The sequence below is a fragment of the Cariama cristata genome, unplaced genomic scaffold (genome assembly GCF_000690535.1).
Source record: "Cariama cristata isolate BGI_N322 unplaced genomic scaffold, ASM69053v1 scaffold4796, whole genome shotgun sequence".
NCBI lineage: Eukaryota > Metazoa > Chordata > Aves > Cariamiformes > Cariamidae > Cariama > Cariama cristata.
In genome coordinates, this window is record NW_009623685.1 from 13,543 (window position 1) to 32,925 (window position 19,383).

Below are 19,383 nucleotides of genomic sequence, written 5' to 3' on the forward strand. Positions count from 1 at the left end.
TTTTCCACTCATGACAACTCTCACAGCCTACTAAAAATCCTGATTTCTTTCATGAGCAAATTTCATTCTGAAATTACGAAGCCATGATTCGGTGTCTTTAAAGAAAGACCCAACTTAAGCACTATGCTCTAAATATACAGCAAAATAATGTAAACACAAATTTTTATTTTAAACTTTTAAATATTCTTTATGGTCTTCATGACTGCTTCACCTACATTCCTCTTCCATATACAAGTTTGCAAACTTCCAATACAATTCACCCAACAGACATGGTAAACAAGGCATGTGTTATTGAATTTCAGTTTTTTTAAAGCTATTCAGAGACAGCAGGTGTCTAAAAGGTAAACAGAATCCACACTAACTTAATTGCTGCAAAGTTTTGTTGCCAATTGTTATGAAAAATTGTGAGTAAGTATCTCTCTTTAAATGAACCATATAGTAAAAGAATGCCACTGGAGTCTGAGTTTGCTTTCAGAATTAATGTTGTTTAAGTTAAAATCTTGTTTACAAATACAAGAAGTTAGTAATTTCTTGGGTGTCTGCATATTGCAAAAATTAATTTTCATCTCTTCATAAGAAAAGCATTAAAACTTCAGGAACAGACTTCACAAGAAAATTAATGATCTTAAAAATTACTTTTTCGTATGACGACGGCATTCACTGTACTATCCACTGGCTTTTTGGGGATCCTTACCCAAAATATAAGGCTTTGGAGATCCTTCCTCTACTGAGTTTAACACTAGACAACAGTGCGTGGCAAATGACTGGAAGCATTTGACAAATGCAAACAAAGGTCAGTTAAATATATGGCAAATAATAAATATATGCAAAAAATGCCCAAATTTTGTTGTAAATGGTGAAAAAATATATTTGAATAGTCCAGATTTTAACATTACAAAGACAACGTATCATGTAACTGATGGAATATCAAATGTTGGTAAATATTAAATTGAATTGAATTGTCTTAAGTTTTACTTAATAACAACTACAATTTTGATTTTTTTAATTAATATGGCAAACTCAACTTGGAGTTATACAGACAAATTTTACTGCTATCAATACACTGTTTATCTGAAGGCAGAATTTAACTGAAAATGTTTCCAAATACAATGGAAAACCAATTCAAAGGTTTTGTCTATCTAGATTGCTTTACTGTTATGTTGTAAATCTACAAAAACCAGAACATTGTACATTGAAAAACATAAGTTTTTAGAAATTTAGAATTACTTACAAGCTGCTCAGACTTTACACCGTAGAGCTGAATGGTCTTTGCCACATTTTTTGCCACAGCTAAACTCAGGTCCGGATCAACAGCAGCCACATTTAGCTCACTAGAAGCAAAGATTACAAAGTTTAATTAACAACTAAACACTGCTGTATTTAATTGAAAAAGAATTAACTATGAATATGTAGTTACGTGGCATGTCAATGTAGAGAGAGTAGCACATACAACCAAGTCTTTCTAAGCACCGTAATTCAGTTTACAATTTAACAAGTCATTTGGGAATTTTATGTGCAGTGTTCCTATTCTAGTAAAAATGAGCAAAGTTTAGGAATGACACTTCAGTATGAAATCACTATTAGTAAGCCATTCAAAAATATTGACTGCAATTAACTACATTCAAGCTTTGGCAGCAGCCTTCAAACATTACAGGTGAATACACAGTCATTCAACTCTGGAATTACATGAGCTGTGCAGAAATACCCAGGGGACGTCTTAGCTTGACACAACTTAGAAGCCGTGTTTTAGGCAATCCTTTATAGTAACAGAGGCCCCAAAGGAATGACAGGGAATGAACGGAAGAAGGAAAAGACTTCTAAATGACTTCCAGTATTTCTTGTTCATGGAATCCCTTCGATCTCCATCGGTTGAGGTTGCATTCATAAACGCTCTACTGAAAACAGACAAGCACAACACAGGGACCATCATGTTGCTAGTGATGAAATTAACCTCTCCCAAGAACTGGAGAGACACACCCTGACATAGGAATAACCTTCTCCAAGAACTCTGCAGGGCTCCAAACATCATTAGCTGAAGGTCACTCTGGAAAACTCAGCTGAAATTTCATAATTTTCACACTGTTTTCCCATCTCCTCTGCAAGGAGCAAAATAACATCAATAACCACACCAACAGGCAGGTTCTGAGCATCTGCAACTCCCAGTGACAAGTACAGTGTCAGTATTTAATATTACACACACACACACTCACATACACATACTGTGAATACTGCCCATCATTTTCAGACTGTATTAAACAGAGTACTCCTTACCAAAACCTTATGATGGAAAATAACACCATTGGTAATTTAAGTATCTTATTTTACAAATTCTACCTGGAATAGTCGTCTTTATCTATTATATTGCTGTTTCACTCTGACAGAATATTTACATCAGGTATTATCACTTGCAGCCAAGCAACTACCATCTTCCCTTTGACACCGTCAGAATAATTTAGATATCGGACATTTAAAATATGTGTGAAGATTCTCTTCCTGATGTTTTATAAGCTTAAATAGTAAAACTTAAGCTAAAATTTCAGTTTTTAAAAAAAAAACAAAACACAGGAAATAAATAATAAAATGTATAATAAATTATAAATAATAGTAGAGAGGTGAGTATCCCACTGTATTCAGCATTGGTGCAGCCTCACCTTGAACACTGTGTGCAGTTCTGGGCCTCACAATTTAAGAAGGATGTTAAGTTACTCAAATGTGTCCAGAGGAGGGCAACAAACCTGGTGAAAGGGCTGGAAGGAGTGGCTAAGGACTTTGGGCTTGTCTGTTTTGGAGAAAAGGACGTTGAGGGGCGACCTCATTGCTTTCTACAGCCTCCTGAGGAGGGGAAGAGGAGAGGGAGGTGCTGATCTCTTCTCCCTGGTATCCAGTGAAGGGACGCATGGCAATGGTTCAAAGCTGTGTCAAGGAGGTTTAGACTGGACATTAGGAAGCATTTCTTTACTGAGAGGGTGGTCAAACCCTGGAACAGGCTTCCTAGAAAGGTGGTCGATGTCCCAAGCCCGTCAGTGTTTAAGAGGCATTTGGACAATGCCCTTAATAACATGGTTTGACTTTTGGTCAGCCCTGAAGTGCTCAGGCAGTTGGACTGGGTGATCACCGTAGTTCCCTTCCAACTGAAATACTCTATTTTATTCTATTCTATGCTATGCTATGCTATGCTATTTTATTCTAAATCCTGACAATTTTTACACTAACCAGTTTTATAACTAAAGAGTAATCAACCTTTTACTGCTAAGGAAGTCTCATTTCTAAAATTGTAACTTATAAGAAAAAACATGTTGAAGATTACATTTTGCAATGTATTATACGTGTATACCTGGCTATAGTTTTAATGATGCTGTCAAGCTCGTCAGAAGAAGGAGGATTCCGACCTCCAGGAGGGAAGACAAGATTGATGGGGTCAAAGAGTCGAGATAAGGATTTTGACAAATAAGCAGCTTCATATTGTTGCAGCGAATCTTTCAAGGCCTTTTCTGGACTGTGGGTATAAGACAAAATTACTACATTTTGAATTAAAATACACAATAGCATTTAATCTTTCCAGACCATACAAACTTCACAGTATTGAACCTGGTTTTATTTTCTGCTCTTTAAACATATGCACTTGATAAGATTTTAATGGCGTACAACACCTTGCTTTTCACTTGAACCATGTACCTAGTCAGGGAGCCATTCTGTGTAGTTCAATACAGTTCTTGGCACTTCCTGCAACACCTACGTGGAATCCCTAATTCAAGGTGTTCTTGAGATAAACAGTGCTAAAAATATCTGCAAAATACCAGCAAGATATCCAGAACTGCAATGAAAGATCTTCTTATATTCGCATATTTCATCAGCAGATAGCTTGTACTCAATGATATATTAAAAAAAAATATCTCCTGCTATACATATGCATATAGAAAGCTTCAAATAGAAAGACTCTTCTTAAATTCACCTTTAACAAGCTTCAGTCTTTAGTATTTCTATTTGTGAAAATGAGTAAGCAGTAGTGCTCTCAAACATTTTACTTCATTGTCAGAAGTTTGGTGAACTTCCTACTTTGCTTCCATTGAAGTCAATGATAAGTATCCCACTGACTGCTCAGGAACATATTTAAGTCAATACAAATCTCACATAAAATACTAATTTTATCTTACATAAGTCTAGAAGTCCTGATAGACTTGATGACCCTGTTTCAGTTTGATCTTTCTAATACCTACCACTCAGATGATGTTTATTCAACGATGTATAAACATAAAAACTGTGAATCATAACAAACGCAGCATTTGTCACACTCCAATGATTGCAGTATCATTAACAGAAAGCTACTGCTGTAATCGCAACACCTACAAAACTGAATTTTCATCATTCTGCTTTGTTTTTTTTCACCCAAAGAGATAAAAAGATAAAACTAGTTCCAAAGTCAGGGACTTTGTGAAAGACAAGACAAGACAATCCAAAACTGTTAATTATATAACCTAATGAAAATCCTACAGCTCTAAAATAGTATTAAAGCAGTAACTGCAAGAGGAAAAAAAGCCTTTAAAATTTTCCCGCTTTGACAATTTCAATAAAAACTCAGTTCTTAAAAACACTGTTTTCTTGCAGGGTGCAAAGCTTTACATTTTATTGCCTTAGAGTTCATAATACATACTCATAATCTTGGGTTTTTTTCATGAATATGTCCTGTGTATCTTCTTCCATTTGTTGCAGTTCAGCAAAGAGATCAGTAGTTCCACTTGTGTTAAAATTCCTCTGAATATTTTGACTATATTGTTGCAGGCGCTTCCACAAGTCATTATAAAGCCTCAGTAATTTAGGGTATTCTCCTTCAAAAGCTTGTTTCAAAAACATAGAGGCTGCAAAATAAAGCAGTAAGCAATACACATTGCTAAGTTCAAACTAATTTTTTGATTCATATAAACAACCTGTATTCTTGCATTTATATCAATGAATGATATACAAATACATCCTATCTTTAATATTAATAATTAATTTCAAAGTGGCATGAGCTATCACATTAAATGCAGTTGGCAATGGTACGTATCTAAAGTGTCAGCATAAAATCCACAATTGGAAGACTGGACATGGAAAACTTATTTTGTACAATAAAGATACTAATCATGGTTGTGAAATGTTTGCTATCAAACTTAGTTGTTACTATTATAACTCAATTAAGGCCAAAGTGTGATTAGAACTCTTTAAATCTAGAGATTTTCTAACAATAGCTTGATGGGGGATAAGTGTGGGGCCGTGCAACTTTGAAGATACCCATTTAAAACAGACAAAGATAATTTCTATGAGCCAAAGTCTTAACTAATCTGATGAGGGAAGCATATGCTTTTACACACACTTCTTAAAACAAGGTGTCTAAAATGCAATTCCTAAACTTGTCAAATAAAGAATGACAAAGCCAGCAGAAAAATCAGCATTATTTTCAGCCTTGAAAGGCTTGTCACAAGTAAAAGGAAATTAACCAAAAGTACAACTGTTTTAGCAACCAAAGTTAATCTTGATCTAACACCACTCATACTTTATGGATGTCCCACCCCATTAGGAGATTAACACTGCTCCATTCATTTTTAGGTTTTTCAGGTTCCAGACATCTGCCCCACTTCACCCAGCCTATCCTTTCAATTCAAATATATTATAATTCTCAATACTGAAGGATTCTTATCTATTATCAAACACGAGTTATTTTAGCTCACAAAGCTATGTCCCAACCTCACAAAAGCAGATCATGATCTATTACCAAACTCTGTAAACTGCCATGAATTCCTATTTTTACACTATTTTTCTGATACTGTCTAGTCCTCCTCTGATCTGTATGATCCAGAGGTCTGTGACTGATGTCAGTGGATTCAATCACTTAGAATTTATATATTAAAATGAATATTTTCATATAGATGAATCACTTAAATGAAAACATTTACTCGCTGTAAGCATTGTTGCCCCAAAATTCAGCTGTAGCAAAGTAAAAGCATCATTCGCAATTCAAAAATTCAACCCTTCCCTCTAAATGTTTATATAAAAAACATGATTAAAAATTGTAAGTAATAAATTTTTTTTAATAGCTGACAGACAAAGTACTGCTCACAAAATATAAGAGTTCCCTTACTTCTGAAATGTTGATTGATCCTATTAACTGATGTCATAATTTTACAGTCTTAAAACCAAGTGCTGAAAACAGGTAGCACATGTTCGGTTAGAACATGTGAGATTCTGGGTATACTGCTGTTAAAGTAATGCGTAAGGCAAACAGTAAATTTAATAAGTTTTAACACAAGATGAATAAAATTTCTTTTGGGATCATCTAGTTACTTAGCAACCACTGAACATGAATCAACCAGCTAGTTCCTCAAAATTATATTGCTGCTATAAAGTCTGGAAGGACTAAATTTTGAAAGGCCAGTACAATAGCCGAGATCACAAAGATAAACAAATCTTATGCACTTATCTGTATGTGCAAAAGATTAACTTTATACACTGTATACAAACAGGAAAGATGTATTTATGAAAGCACCAAACTCACCTGTGATCCAACTGCATGCTGCACGAGCATGTACCGGTAACTATACTGTCTTATGTTTATACACAATATTTATTTGATATTCCTTGATTGTATCTATGTATTACATTTGTACAGAATATTGTGTATAGTCAGAACACCAGCCATTTATTTCATGATCTTTGAGGTCTCTTCCAACCATAATGATTCTATGATTCTGTGGTTTATCTATATTTAGACAAGACACAATTTTGAAGAAACTCAACTCCTATTTATAAAGGTATCCAAAAATGGCTAAAATCAGATTTTTACAACTAATCGGTGTTTAACAAGAAAAGACTGTAAGAACTGCTCTTTAAAATCAAATTACTATTTTTGAATTTCGCAAACCCATTCGCTTTGGAAAGCATAATGTACAATTCCAAACATTTTTACTTCCATATACTGTTGCAAAAATAAGTTTTCGCTATTAGATAATGACTTAATGAAGCAGAAAATATTTCTTTCTGAAAACTCAACCACAGTTCCCTGTTTGCTTACAAAACCAAGAAGTTTTATATTCACAGACCCTGCACTGAGTGAACCACTGCTATAGTTCTTCTAGAGGACACAATGAGCAAAGGGCTTACCGAAATGAGAGGTTCAAAATAACTATAGAACACATTACAAATCATTTATACTGAATACTTACAGTCTGTTGCTGACTGAAACTGAGAGGAAAGTGTCTGAGTTACTGCAGTCCAGAATTTGTACAAAATATCAGACTGGCCATCCTGATAGCAAGGGACAAAAGGAATACAAGTTTCAAAATATACTCTTTTTAAAGAATCTTAAACAATGCAAATGCTTCCAGTCAAAGCTGCTCTACTGTCACTGACAATAAAAACTAAGTAAGTAAGTCTGAGAAGTTTTCCTCAAGTTTAAAGCTAGAAAAAATATTGGAGAAAAAAATAAAAGCTTCAGTCTTCTCTCAAATGGAGTATTTTCCTTCAAGTCTGTGAGAAATGCTCCCAGCTCTCTAGGGGCATGAGTGCAGGCCGAAGCAGCACACGTCAGGAGCCATGTTAGAAAACCTCTTTGCCTTGCAGTGACCTTCACGCTCCGTGGGGGTTCTCATGCTGGCTACATCACAGCAATTATTGTTATTGCCTCTACAACATGTTTGCAAACACCAGCCAGGGACCGAAACCAGTGCATGGTGCCCTGCTTCACACACAACAGTTTCCCATTTCTAAAAACATAAAATACATGAAAATACAGTGAACCTCACAGTTGACTCTTCACCTCCTTGTGTCAACAGGGCTTGCCGTCAGAAGCAGAAACAAGGCAGTGTATTCTTGTAATAAAGGACATACAAGAAATGGCAGGCTGTTTCCTTACTCCCCCCAACATCTTGCACTTACGCTCAAGCATTAAAGCATGATTTTATTTTCTCTCTTGTGCTTTCTTCCTGTCTGTGTGTTTGAGGTAGAAAAAAGTACAAGAGATGATGATGGGTATCCTGTCCTGCCCACTAGTTAGACACTTAGAAGGCTGTCCAGTGTTTTCATGGGAAGGAGAAGCTCACTCTGGACAGAATGGTTTTATTCATGGCATGCTATACGTGTAATGTATTGACCCTACTGTAGAATTAACCAGTTTGACCAAATCACTAGAGTAATGATAATCAGCAAAAAGTGCTTAGAATGAAAAAGTGAAACAGCCAGCAGTGACGACAAATGTCAGCAGTTCTAAGGATCTTAAGCTGGTACTTGGCTGTTTCTCTCCTGACTCACTCTGAAATATCCAAGGTTTTAAATCAAAGCACAACATTCACAGTTAAAGACGGGTTTAAGCAAAGGGCTCAACACTGAAATCACTGTCAGAGGGATGTATTTTCTCAGCTTTCCTTTTGGCATTGCCAGCGACTTCACTGTGAGAAAAAATGAAAAAAACCCCAACCAAACAACCCTAGTTCTTGTTAGTAACACAAGCCCCTTTTTAAAGTGTCAGTTCAACTTCTGCACTGCCCAGCACCACAAAAATGAGGAGATTAGCTATCAAATATGAAAGCCCAGCTCCTCTAATTTGACTTAGTACTTAAGACAACAAATGAAGAAAGAACACACTTTATTCACTTGCATTGACAATAACATGTAAAGTAATGAAGGTGCTGAGAATGTCATCCATTAACAGGGTACCACTGCATCCCACTTGAAGATCTGGTCATTGAAAGACTGCAAGTTCAAGTTCAAGTTTCAGCTGCAAAATTATAATCTTAAAGAGTTTATATAAAACTGAAAATCAGCCAAAGATACACTGAGACACCTAAAAATAAAACAAAATTTAAAAAAGGATTATCAGATAGAATGCTTTCACAAATTCTGAGATTGGATGAGGAATTCATCCAACCCTACCTCTTAGCTCTAAAGATATTCGAAGAAAGATAACATTTATGGGTCATGTGTTAAGAACTGAGAGAGAATGTCTTTTATGCTGTTGGACTCGTAAAATGTATGAAAATTAACACAGAATACTAAAATAAACTGGGATGATGGAATCTCATTTTTGACTGCTTGAGAACACTGGTGGATTTAGAAACTGAAGTAACTTATTTTATAGCTGTGTTTGTATTTTCTGTAAAATTGTACTTGATTTTCATAAATGGGCAAAGTAAAATTATAGTATCAGACAATGATTCAGAAGGTGCACTGCATAAAACATCTTTGGGTTTTTTGTAAATTTATTACTACAGTACAAATACGAAATTACTCAGTTCTTCGTTTCACAGTTTCACATTTAAAACATGAAAATTACTATTAAAAAAATGGCCTTTCACATCAACTATAGAGTAAATTAATTGGCTTTCATATTCTCTATCCCAACCTGGAACAATGTTTGCCTATTCAGCATGGTAACTCAATTCAATTTCTAAATAATCTAATGGACGTGGAAAAACACTTACAGAGCACTTTCAAACTTTTTTTCATTACTGCAATCACTATCTACACCTCTGTCATAGTCTCAGCAGAAAAGGCAATGATTAAAGGGTCTTGAAAACAAAGTTGCATGTAGTCCCTCCACATTGACATTTCTATCTTAACTGTCAGATTCATCATGATGACAAATAACAGTAACATACATGTGACAACATTTAAGTTTTTGTTAAAACATATAACTTTTGTGTATATATATATATATATAAAAAATGTAAAGTCAGACATATATACATATGTACTTACGTAAACATTTCCATAGTAGCCACAGCTGTACCAATAAAGCCTCTGCCCATTAGCTTGTGTCTTATGACCTGGGCAAATGGTGTTCATTAACTGTATCAGAATTTTGTAGTGAACAAGGCCCTCATGTCTCAGCTAACCAACTGTATTATGTATGAGGAGAAAGAGAGGGGAAAAGCTACATGGAAAATTCAAATAACACCTCATACTGATTGACTACTCAGTCAAAAATGTTTAGGGGAAAAAATGATTAATGCCCCATTTTTGGACCAACTAAAGACACTATCTATGGAGTCATTATTGGTTGCTTCTATAATGTAAGATACGATATTTCACTTTGTCCAGTGTCGAGATGCAGTCACTCTGGAGGTGAAATATAGCTGCTGATTAATAGCACACAAAAGACCATGTAAGAGTTTGTGGCAGGAACAAGAGAGTACTGTTGCCTACGCATACACCAGGGGGTATTTAAGTAGGTGGACTGTAGCTACCAAAATTGGAATACAGCAAGGCATTAGCATTAGATACTCCTGCTGGAGTAAAAAGTGCCATATGCAACGATGAGCATGCAGAAACATTTATTTATTTTGTTTAAACCTGTAATTTCTTCTGCTTACACATTAACTCAATATATTATTTTTTGAGTACTTCTAAGTATCTCACTGCTTATTTTTTAAATAATGTATTCTAATAGAGATCATATCTGTGCCTGTAGATCACAATGGAAATTATAATTTAACTATTTAAAATATAATGTGCAGTTCCATTTGACAATAACTAATAGTAGAAAATGGCACAAAAAAGGGTAGTAAAAGGAGTGTTTTTCTCCAGCTTAGCAGGAAATCAAAGGAATGTCCCTCTCCTTGTACTGGACAACTTCTTCAAGGGCTTAAGAAGATAGGCAGGATGAAGGCGGAAAAGGAAAGGGCAGTACTGCTTGCCTGAAATGTACACAGCAAATCTATTGGCTCATCTTATTGTAATGGAAAGTTTATAAGCCTTTCCCTATGCTTCATATAGCACTGCAAGCAACATCCCACAGTATCAGAAAGTAACTTCTCTTTCGGGCTTTTCACTTTCATCACACATCTAGCCAAAATTGCATTCTTGTCATCTTCCCATCTGTAGAGTGTAAATAATGAATTTGGTCCTCCTCTACACTTACATCAAATATCCTCACTGGTAGACAATGTATTGGAGCATTAGGTACATACACTCTAGTGATTCAATGTACAGAACGGATTCTTTTTGTTGCAAATCTGTCTTCTGTCTGTACTTGTTGTCTTGCAGAACACACTGAAGTGTGCTAGCAGACTAACTTCCACTATTCAAGGAATATACTACCTCATCATTAGCTTAAAAAGAACAACTTCTGCAATTAAACAGCTTTTTGCAGCATATCATCATATTTTTGTAACAGAACCCACAAGGATGTACTAATATTTTTATCAATTAATATTCTGAGACTTTAAATTGGGAATTTTCCATTTCTCTTGCTTCTGAAAATGAAGTAAAATTGAAAGATGTTAAATTACTTACACCCCCTCCAAAACAAAAATGCTTGCTTTGAAATCTAGTCACAAGCAGATTAACATCTTGTGATACAATCCCTTGTAGCAGGAGCAGCTGACAAGATGAGTAATGAACTGCATCCGATTATCTTTTCAGCTCTGTGGCAATCATTTTCCAACAGCTTCCTATTCCATAACCAGGAACACTGGAAAAAGGTCACTGTCCTGTCATATTTCCCCCCCATCAGTGTATGTGTTTAATAACGCAGAGAACACATAAACCTTTGGAAGTTAAGAAGTCTGGTACTGTTATTTGGGGCAAAACTGTTTCAGGTGCATACTGCATATATAGAAATCCTACATAAAACATTCATACATAATTTAAAGTCTCCCAGAAAGAAATTATTACACTTTAGCATGTAATAGAATGCTATTTCATCTTTTCATGCAATACGTTCTTTCTTCAACAAAAGAGCCTTAACTGTAATTGATGGTATCTAAAGCTCAGGACAAGCAAGATTCAGGTTGACATATACATGTTTTCCCCATCACAGAATACAACTGAATTAAACTTATGAACATTAATTGCATGCAACTGTAAGACTATAATGGCAAATCAGGATTTTCCCCCAAAAGCAGATCCATTTAACTCAGTATTTTTGAACTGACGGTACTGTCTGTTCGCAGCTTTATTTTGATCTCACAACAGAGAAAATCTGCACATAAATCATACTTTGCACCACTACAAAACGATTGGGAGGTTAAGATAAGCCACAGAACTGGCTACTTTTTCATAAAAATCTGCTGCGAAAATGCTCCTATGCCTAAACTACACTTACATAAACTAATAATCTACCAACCCAAACAGGTTATTAAAAATACCGTCACTGCTGTTCCTGTGCCCAGTGACCACTTTATTCCCCAAAACTGATACAACTGAGCAGGCACTCAAACAATTTAGTAGCCCCTATGCAACTCCTTAGGCAGTGCAAGACAGCTTGGATCTGTCTTCCTCTTGTCAATTCTTTCCTTTCAGAAACAAACTGAAAAACTGCCCAGTAACACAAACTAGGGCAACCCTCTGCTGCTCTGAGCTGCTGGACAGCTGGCCAGAACCAAGGGAACAGAAAGATGCTTTTGAAAGGCATATGGAGTATAAGCACTTAGCTACTTTTGCAAATGCTATTCCTAGGGAATCCACTTGCATCTGTGTAGAGTACCACAGAAAAACACAGCAATCAGATTCCAGTCTGGCCCATCCACTATAACTTTACCCTTTTTCGTACTATTCAAAAATTCCGTACTCGGTCACATATAGTATTCACATAGGAATTACTTGCTCATGGAAATTACACACATAAATCAGACAAAATATGTCCGGCAGGCTAGACCACAAATGGCAATGAATTTTCTGAACAGTAGGGCTCACTTTATTGTGTACATGAACTGGACAAAGATCATTAGTGTAAGCCATAATTCAACAATGTTTACCCTTCTTAGAATAATAGATGCAGGCAGTCTGTTTGACTTCCATGGTATACCTTACTTACGTGAAATTAAGAATGTGCTTAAGTGCTTAGCTGAATCAGGGCCATAATCAACAATCAGAAAAAAAATGTGTCCATCTTGTATAACTGTTTAGTTTCAACTATTCCTATAGAGTTACTATTGTCAATATTCTGCATAGACACTAATATTGTGCAACTTCTCCACAATAGAGGGGGTTTTTAGACAAAACAGTTCAGAATGTGTGATAATACTGCATGATGACAGCGCCAGGAGACATTTGGACAGCGCCAGTTCATCCTGCCCTCTGTTCCAGCTCAAGAAAGCAAAGCTGAACATAGGCTTGTGCACTGTAGGTGAACACAAACTAGCAAACTGTATTTTAAGACAAGGTCCTCCTAAGTACATTTTTCTGTTGTAAACTAATAAAATTGAGTCTTTCCCCAATAATACAACCATAATAAGTGTGAAAAATTAATATTCTAATGGCAAAAGTTTAACATTTCTGCAAGCCTAGGGCAGAAAAGATCTACATTCAGTAGATGCCAAATTCAAGGCAGCCAACTGGCCTTTTAGGCAGAGATTTTAAGTTGCAAGTCTGCAGAATCACAGAGTGGTTGAGGTTGGCAGGGACTTCATGAGGTCACCTCGTCCAAACCCCCTGCTTAAGCAGGGCCACCTAGACCAGGCTGCCCAGGACCATGTCCAGGCAGCTTTTGAGTATCTCCAAGGATGGAGACTCCACAACGTCCCTGAGCAATCTGTGCCAGTGCTCGGTCACCCTCACAGTGATAAAGTGTTTCCTGATGTTCAGAAGGAACCTCCTGTGTTTCAGCTGGTGCCCATTGCCTCTGGTCCTGTCACTGGGCACCACTGAGAAGAGTCTGCCTCCCTCCTCTTTGCACCCTCCCTTCGGGTATTTATATACATTGAGGAAATGTATATAAAACGAGCTTCTCCTCTCCAGGCTGAACAGTCCCAGCTCTCTCAGTCATTCCTCATAGGAGAGATGCTCCAGTCCCCTCACCTTTGTGGCTCTTTGTTGGACCCTCTCCAGTATGTCCACATTTCTCTTGTACTCAGGAGCCCAGAACTGGACACAGTACTCCATGTGTGGCCTCACCAGTGCTGAATAAAGAGAATGATCACCTCCTCAACCTGCTGGCAATACTTTGCCTGATGCAGTCCAGGATACTATTCATCTCTTTGCTGCAAGGGCACATTGCTGTCTTATGTTCAACTTGGTGGCCACCAGGGCTCTCAGGCCCTTTTGTGTCAAGCTGCTTTCCAGCAGGGTGACCCAGGCATGTGTTGGTGCCTGGGGTTCTTCCTCCCCAGGTGCAGGACTCTGCACTTCTTGTTGAACTTCAAGAGGTTCCTGTCAGCCCATTTCTCCAGCCTGTTGAGGTCCCTCTGGATGGTAGGACAACCTTCTGGAGCATCAGCCACGTCTCCCAGTTTTGTGTCATCTGCAAACTTGCTGAGTGTACGCTCTGCCCAATTATCCAGATCATTAATGAAGGTGTTAAACAGGACTGGACCCCCCACTGTCCCCTGGGGTACATCACTAGTTACTGGCCCCCAGCTAGACTTTGCACCACTGATCACCACCCTCTGGGTCTGGCCATTCAGCTGGGCCTTTCAAGAGCAGCCCTATGTTCATAAAAAGCTGAGTTTCAGAACTTAAAAAAGAAGGCTGTTATAGCACACAGTGCAACTGAGAGAGACTGCAGATTCAACCATCTTCTATGCAATGACTGGTGGTAAAGAAAGGATTCAGATCAGTATGCTTTTATTGGTAAGGAATAAACATGGGGGAAAAAAAATTATATTTGCATACTAAATTTTTTTTTCAGTAGTCTTTATATCTTTAATGCATTGTATTATACTATGTATGCAGATTTGTTAATAGTGTGAAGCAACACTATTACTCAGCTGTATACATTTGAAATTTAGATTAATGTTGCCTCTTTGCAAGATTACAAGATTATCTTTGATGAAAAAAACTACAGGCTGACAGAATCCATGTGCTAAACTCCTTCCTACTTACTCACATGAAAATGACTTGATTTCACAGTTCAAAAAGTATAACCCATTTTCACTAATAAGTGAAGTAACTAGTAACTTAATAAACCATTGAACAATAGTAGGCTGAGTAGCAGTACCATAAGAGCAAAGATATTTGAAGATCTGTATTCCCTGTTACTCTACAATAATATTAATGCTGCAGCCTGGAAAACTGATTTGAAGTCTCCTCAAACAGAAAACCAGAACAGCTTACCTAATTTTTAAAAATCAGACCAAACTACTAATTAACTTTGCCATTACTGAAATGAAATCTCTTGACACTAGTTCTTAACATAACTATTTAGTATCTGACATTAAATCTAAATTCAAGGAATGAGAATGAAAGCACCCCCTTATTCAGTATTAGACAAGAATGCAAGATGCTGAAAAGACATATATTTATTTTTACAAATGCCTCTATTTCCTCCACATTGTAAATTTAGAAATCAATGAGTATAATTTCCCATCTGTGAATTATCATATTTGTGTGTGTCTAAAATAGCTATTCTAACATTCAAATAATAAATCTGACCCACTGATTTCAAACTGGCTCCCACTTCATGACAATCACTTCCAACTTATCTTTCCCTGTAGAAATTTTGCTACTTTGAGTAGAATGTAAAAAACATCTTTATTGTGAAGCTTCTTTGAAATGTAAAACAATATAGTGAATATTACCATGCAGTTAGTTGCTGCAGGCTCCTGAAATCAGGCTTTGCATACTAATACATACAGTTTTTTTCTATCTGTAATCAAAGGCTCCGCCATAAAGAAATACGGGACTTTTGAATGTTGCTCTAAAAACAGAAGACATTTAAAGGACAGCCTAAATCTTTTTTCCACCAATAAAGCAACAATGCAAATGATTTAACAATTTTGTATGGCAAGATCTTATGGGAGAGAAATAAGGAAATCTATTTGCACTATTTCTATAGCAACATAATTGCCCAATGTTAGACTGTGGACAAAACCCCCTCATCCTCAGCAGTCCAATTAATCAGTAAAGAAACAGACAAATTCCAAGTGTGTTTTCAATAAACCTTTTCTATCTTCTCAAAGTAGTCGAGATTAAATTTCTTAAAATAACAGTGCATTTAAAATTTCTAATGTTGTCTACATTATACATTGCAGGTGAACAGATGTCAATAAATGATACCATGATTTTAAAAATGACCTTGATTTTTTTGTTTTACTGCAGGGCATAGAATTTCATTACATTGAGTTGATCAGTTTATACCCAAGGTGTAATGGTTTCTAGACTTCCAGCAGTAGTGCAACATTTTTTAAAAGTCTCTTTATGCAGCTGACAAGAGAAACAAACCTGGTTTTTTAAAAAATACAACCTTCTTAACCAGAAAATAATATTAAGACTGTGCATTTTCCCTATTAGAATATTAGAATTCTTAAGTGATTCTTCAGAAAAACTCATTTGTGAGGAACAAAAATACCTAGGTCTTAAACAGTGTCCTATATCCTCAAAACTACTTAAAACATTAATTAATCCTCCCATATTCCTGCAAGATAGGCATCAACTGGAAGTAAATGAATTTAGTGCTTCCAAAAGCCAGTAACTACCCAAGGGACCCAACAGCTTTCTTCTATCCAGAGAACTGATTTAGTATGTACAGCAGCAATTCCAATCATGCTTTCACCTTGACTACTACATACTCCATCCAAGGATGGAAGGGTGGTTCATTACCATGTCCACTCAGCCCACAGTTGTTCAGGCAAGATTGACAAGAACGATGATAAACGGCGGCACTTCTGGTAAATGCATTTCTTTTCAAATAACAAGCTGGCTGAAAACCTACTGACTTAATAATTTTCAATCACCATCAAACTGCAATTTGCACAAACCTCACCAAACCAGAAGTGAAAAAGAACAAAGGTCATTATAACCTACTAACCCACACAACCTCCACACCATCCCTTTTATTTACGGCTGCACATTTCTGTCTGAGAAACAGAATTAAAGTTCTAGAGAAAATGCAGTATCATTAGAAAACCATTGCACAGGCTCTGACCCTCCTGTCTGAATTAGAAACAAATTACTTTTAGCATGGCTGTCTGGACACACTGATCCATTAACTGGCACTGATACCAAAGGGTTAAATAATTCAGCTAAATTAACAGAAAAACAGGCACATTCTTTAGCCTGGCATCTCAAGGTTGGGAAGCATTGGGAAGCATCAAGAAAAAGAACAAATGATAAAAGAAAGGACACTGTTATCTAAGTCAGTAGGCAAGAATGTGGAGAGAGGCTTCAAGAGAAGAAGTTCCAGACATAAAGGGAGCCAAGCTGATAAACTATTACAACCCACAGACATCAAGAATAAATTGGCTGAAAGCAGGACAGAGGTAATTGTGGTAGTGGGAGATCACGACCTCCAACTCAAATAGCCCCCCTAGAAGAGGGCAAAACCCCGCTTGGGGAGCATATGTAGTTAGTATAGAGGCTTCATCAGTGCTTACTGAGGATGTGTACTAATTTACATTAGAAGCAAGAAACTTATAACCAATCCTAAGTGTGAATAACAATTAATATGTAGTGTACTATGAATATGCAAATGTTTTCTTGCATATAATATGTATCTTCATTTTACTCGGGGTGCATCCTAGGAGGAGCGATGCCCCATGCACCCACTGCTGCAATAAACCAATGTCAGCTTTCTAAACTATCATTTGGTTTAGAGAGTTTTCTTGGTTACTATTTTCAGTAACTGTACAACCTTTCTGGTTTTTTAAGAGAAGCCTCAAAAATCTTGCAACTGAATTCAGTGGGACAATTTGTAGGTTTGAAATCTTCAGTATTTTGGGCATCAAAAACCTGCTCATTCACCTGTGTTCAGATCTCCACAAAGTATCTTGTTATTACTTAAATAATAAATGAAACCAAGTAGAAATGATGTACAAGTAATCCAATTCTGCTTCTACAAAAAAATACTGGAAAATAAATCACATACTTGTAATAATAGGTGAAAATCAGATTATTTTCTGAACTCACATAAGGGAATAATTAGATTATTTTTCAATTTTTTCCCCTTGGGATTATTTTTTAATTGGGTCAACTGAATGTGAATATGTGACGTTAGATGTGAGTAATTTCAGAGCAGCAACATTTTTTAACAAGTTTGGACAGACAGGAGAAATAAGAAGGTGAAATGTAAGTACACTTTGGGCAATAAACATTTGTATTTTCTATTTATTTTCTTTATGTTATGCAATGATGAGGACATTTCCTTCTGTATCGTTAACACCTCGTATTGCCAGTGTTGACAACTCAGGAAAATAGCCTGCTGACTCACCAAACGTTCATCAGGAGAGGCAATCATAAGAGCCCTCCACGAAGTACGTAATAACACTCCCTACAACTCTCAGCTCACTTTTTTACCTAGAGGCTTACGTAAATGACAGGGTTAGCATGTGCCTTAGCTGCTAACAAGCAGGACATCAGCAGATCAAAGGTGATCAAGGGCAGATCTGCCTTCTCGCAAGGAGTAAGGACCCTTCTGCCCAGCGGAGAGACCCCAGTTCACCCTTTCTATTGACCGCCCTAAAACCCCCTACAAAATGATTTTGCTGCTTTTAAGGCTGCTTCTCACTTTGCAGAACTGTTCGCTGATGCCTATGTAGGAGTGAAGGACTCAAAATAGATGAGGATCAGAGATCATTTTCAACTCTTTTACAAGGGGCTTAGTTAGAGAGATTCTTATCTCTAATTAGGAAGATGGCTGTCACAGAAAGATATGTTCTGCTACGACTTACACTGAAGTCAACTGTAGTTTAGGTATTACAACAGCTGAGGCAGGATTAGTCACTACACACTGAAAAAGAGAAGCAATAAAGCAGAATAAACTGGAGTAACCTATTAGATCTCTGAAGGTGAATTAAGCAATTGAAACAAGTGATATAAATAACCAGTCATTAGGTGAACAAAAATATCAATATTACATTATTTAAAGCCTATTTGTAATTTTAATTTTTACCCTCAACATCATGAAAACAATAACCCTACCTTTTAAAAACTGTATAAAATTAAATCTCTATTTGTTTCCCGAAAACTTGAAATCAGAACTTAATGAATTCTGAATTATTTTAGCCTTGCTCCTCACCTAAAATCTAATTATTGAAGGCTGTTTTTTCTTAGCTAAAACCAGAAAAATGTGCATTCAGCCTTAAAAGAACTGTATTTCTCCTTTAAGTATCTTGTAGATCTTTTTTGGAAATTAAATCTGTAATTTTAGTATTTACAGATTAATAATGAATCTATAGTTCATTACTAGTATGAAATGTAACAGTTTTAACAACATACTATGAATGCACGATTTCTTTTCAAAATTGCATTCATTTCATATTGTGGCAAAGGGAAAATATCAAAATCTAGATCTGCAAAGGGAAGGAGTGCAAATAAGTGCAGTGTAAATTTAATCTCCAGATTCTTCCATGATACTCATGTAAGCCTGGGTATGTCACCTAACTCTTGGGCAAATCTAATGGTGAAAAAATTTGGAAGTCAATTCTGTAAGAGAAACTGTAGTGCAGAAAAGATGCGGGTGTTGTCACTGACCTCCTGCTG

General features: G+C 36.4%; 1 protein-coding gene across 1 annotated transcript in view; it reads right to left on the bottom strand.

The window, feature by feature from the left end:
- Positions 1-1,231: 1,231 nt before the first annotated feature.
- Positions 1,232-19,383, bottom strand: part of LOC104163740 (conserved oligomeric Golgi complex subunit 5-like) — a gene marked incomplete at its 3' end in the record, with an annotated part of 26,593 nt that continues 8,441 nt past the window's right edge. The window contains exons 5-8 of the mRNA XM_009702844.1: positions 7,197-7,278; positions 4,652-4,856; positions 3,335-3,496; positions 1,232-1,331 (exon numbers count right to left, since the gene is read on the bottom strand). Of these exons, the coding sequence (XP_009701146.1) occupies positions 1,232-1,331; positions 3,335-3,496; positions 4,652-4,856; positions 7,197-7,278 (549 nt within the window). The remainder of the gene's footprint in view (positions 1,332-3,334; positions 3,497-4,651; positions 4,857-7,196; positions 7,279-19,383) is intronic.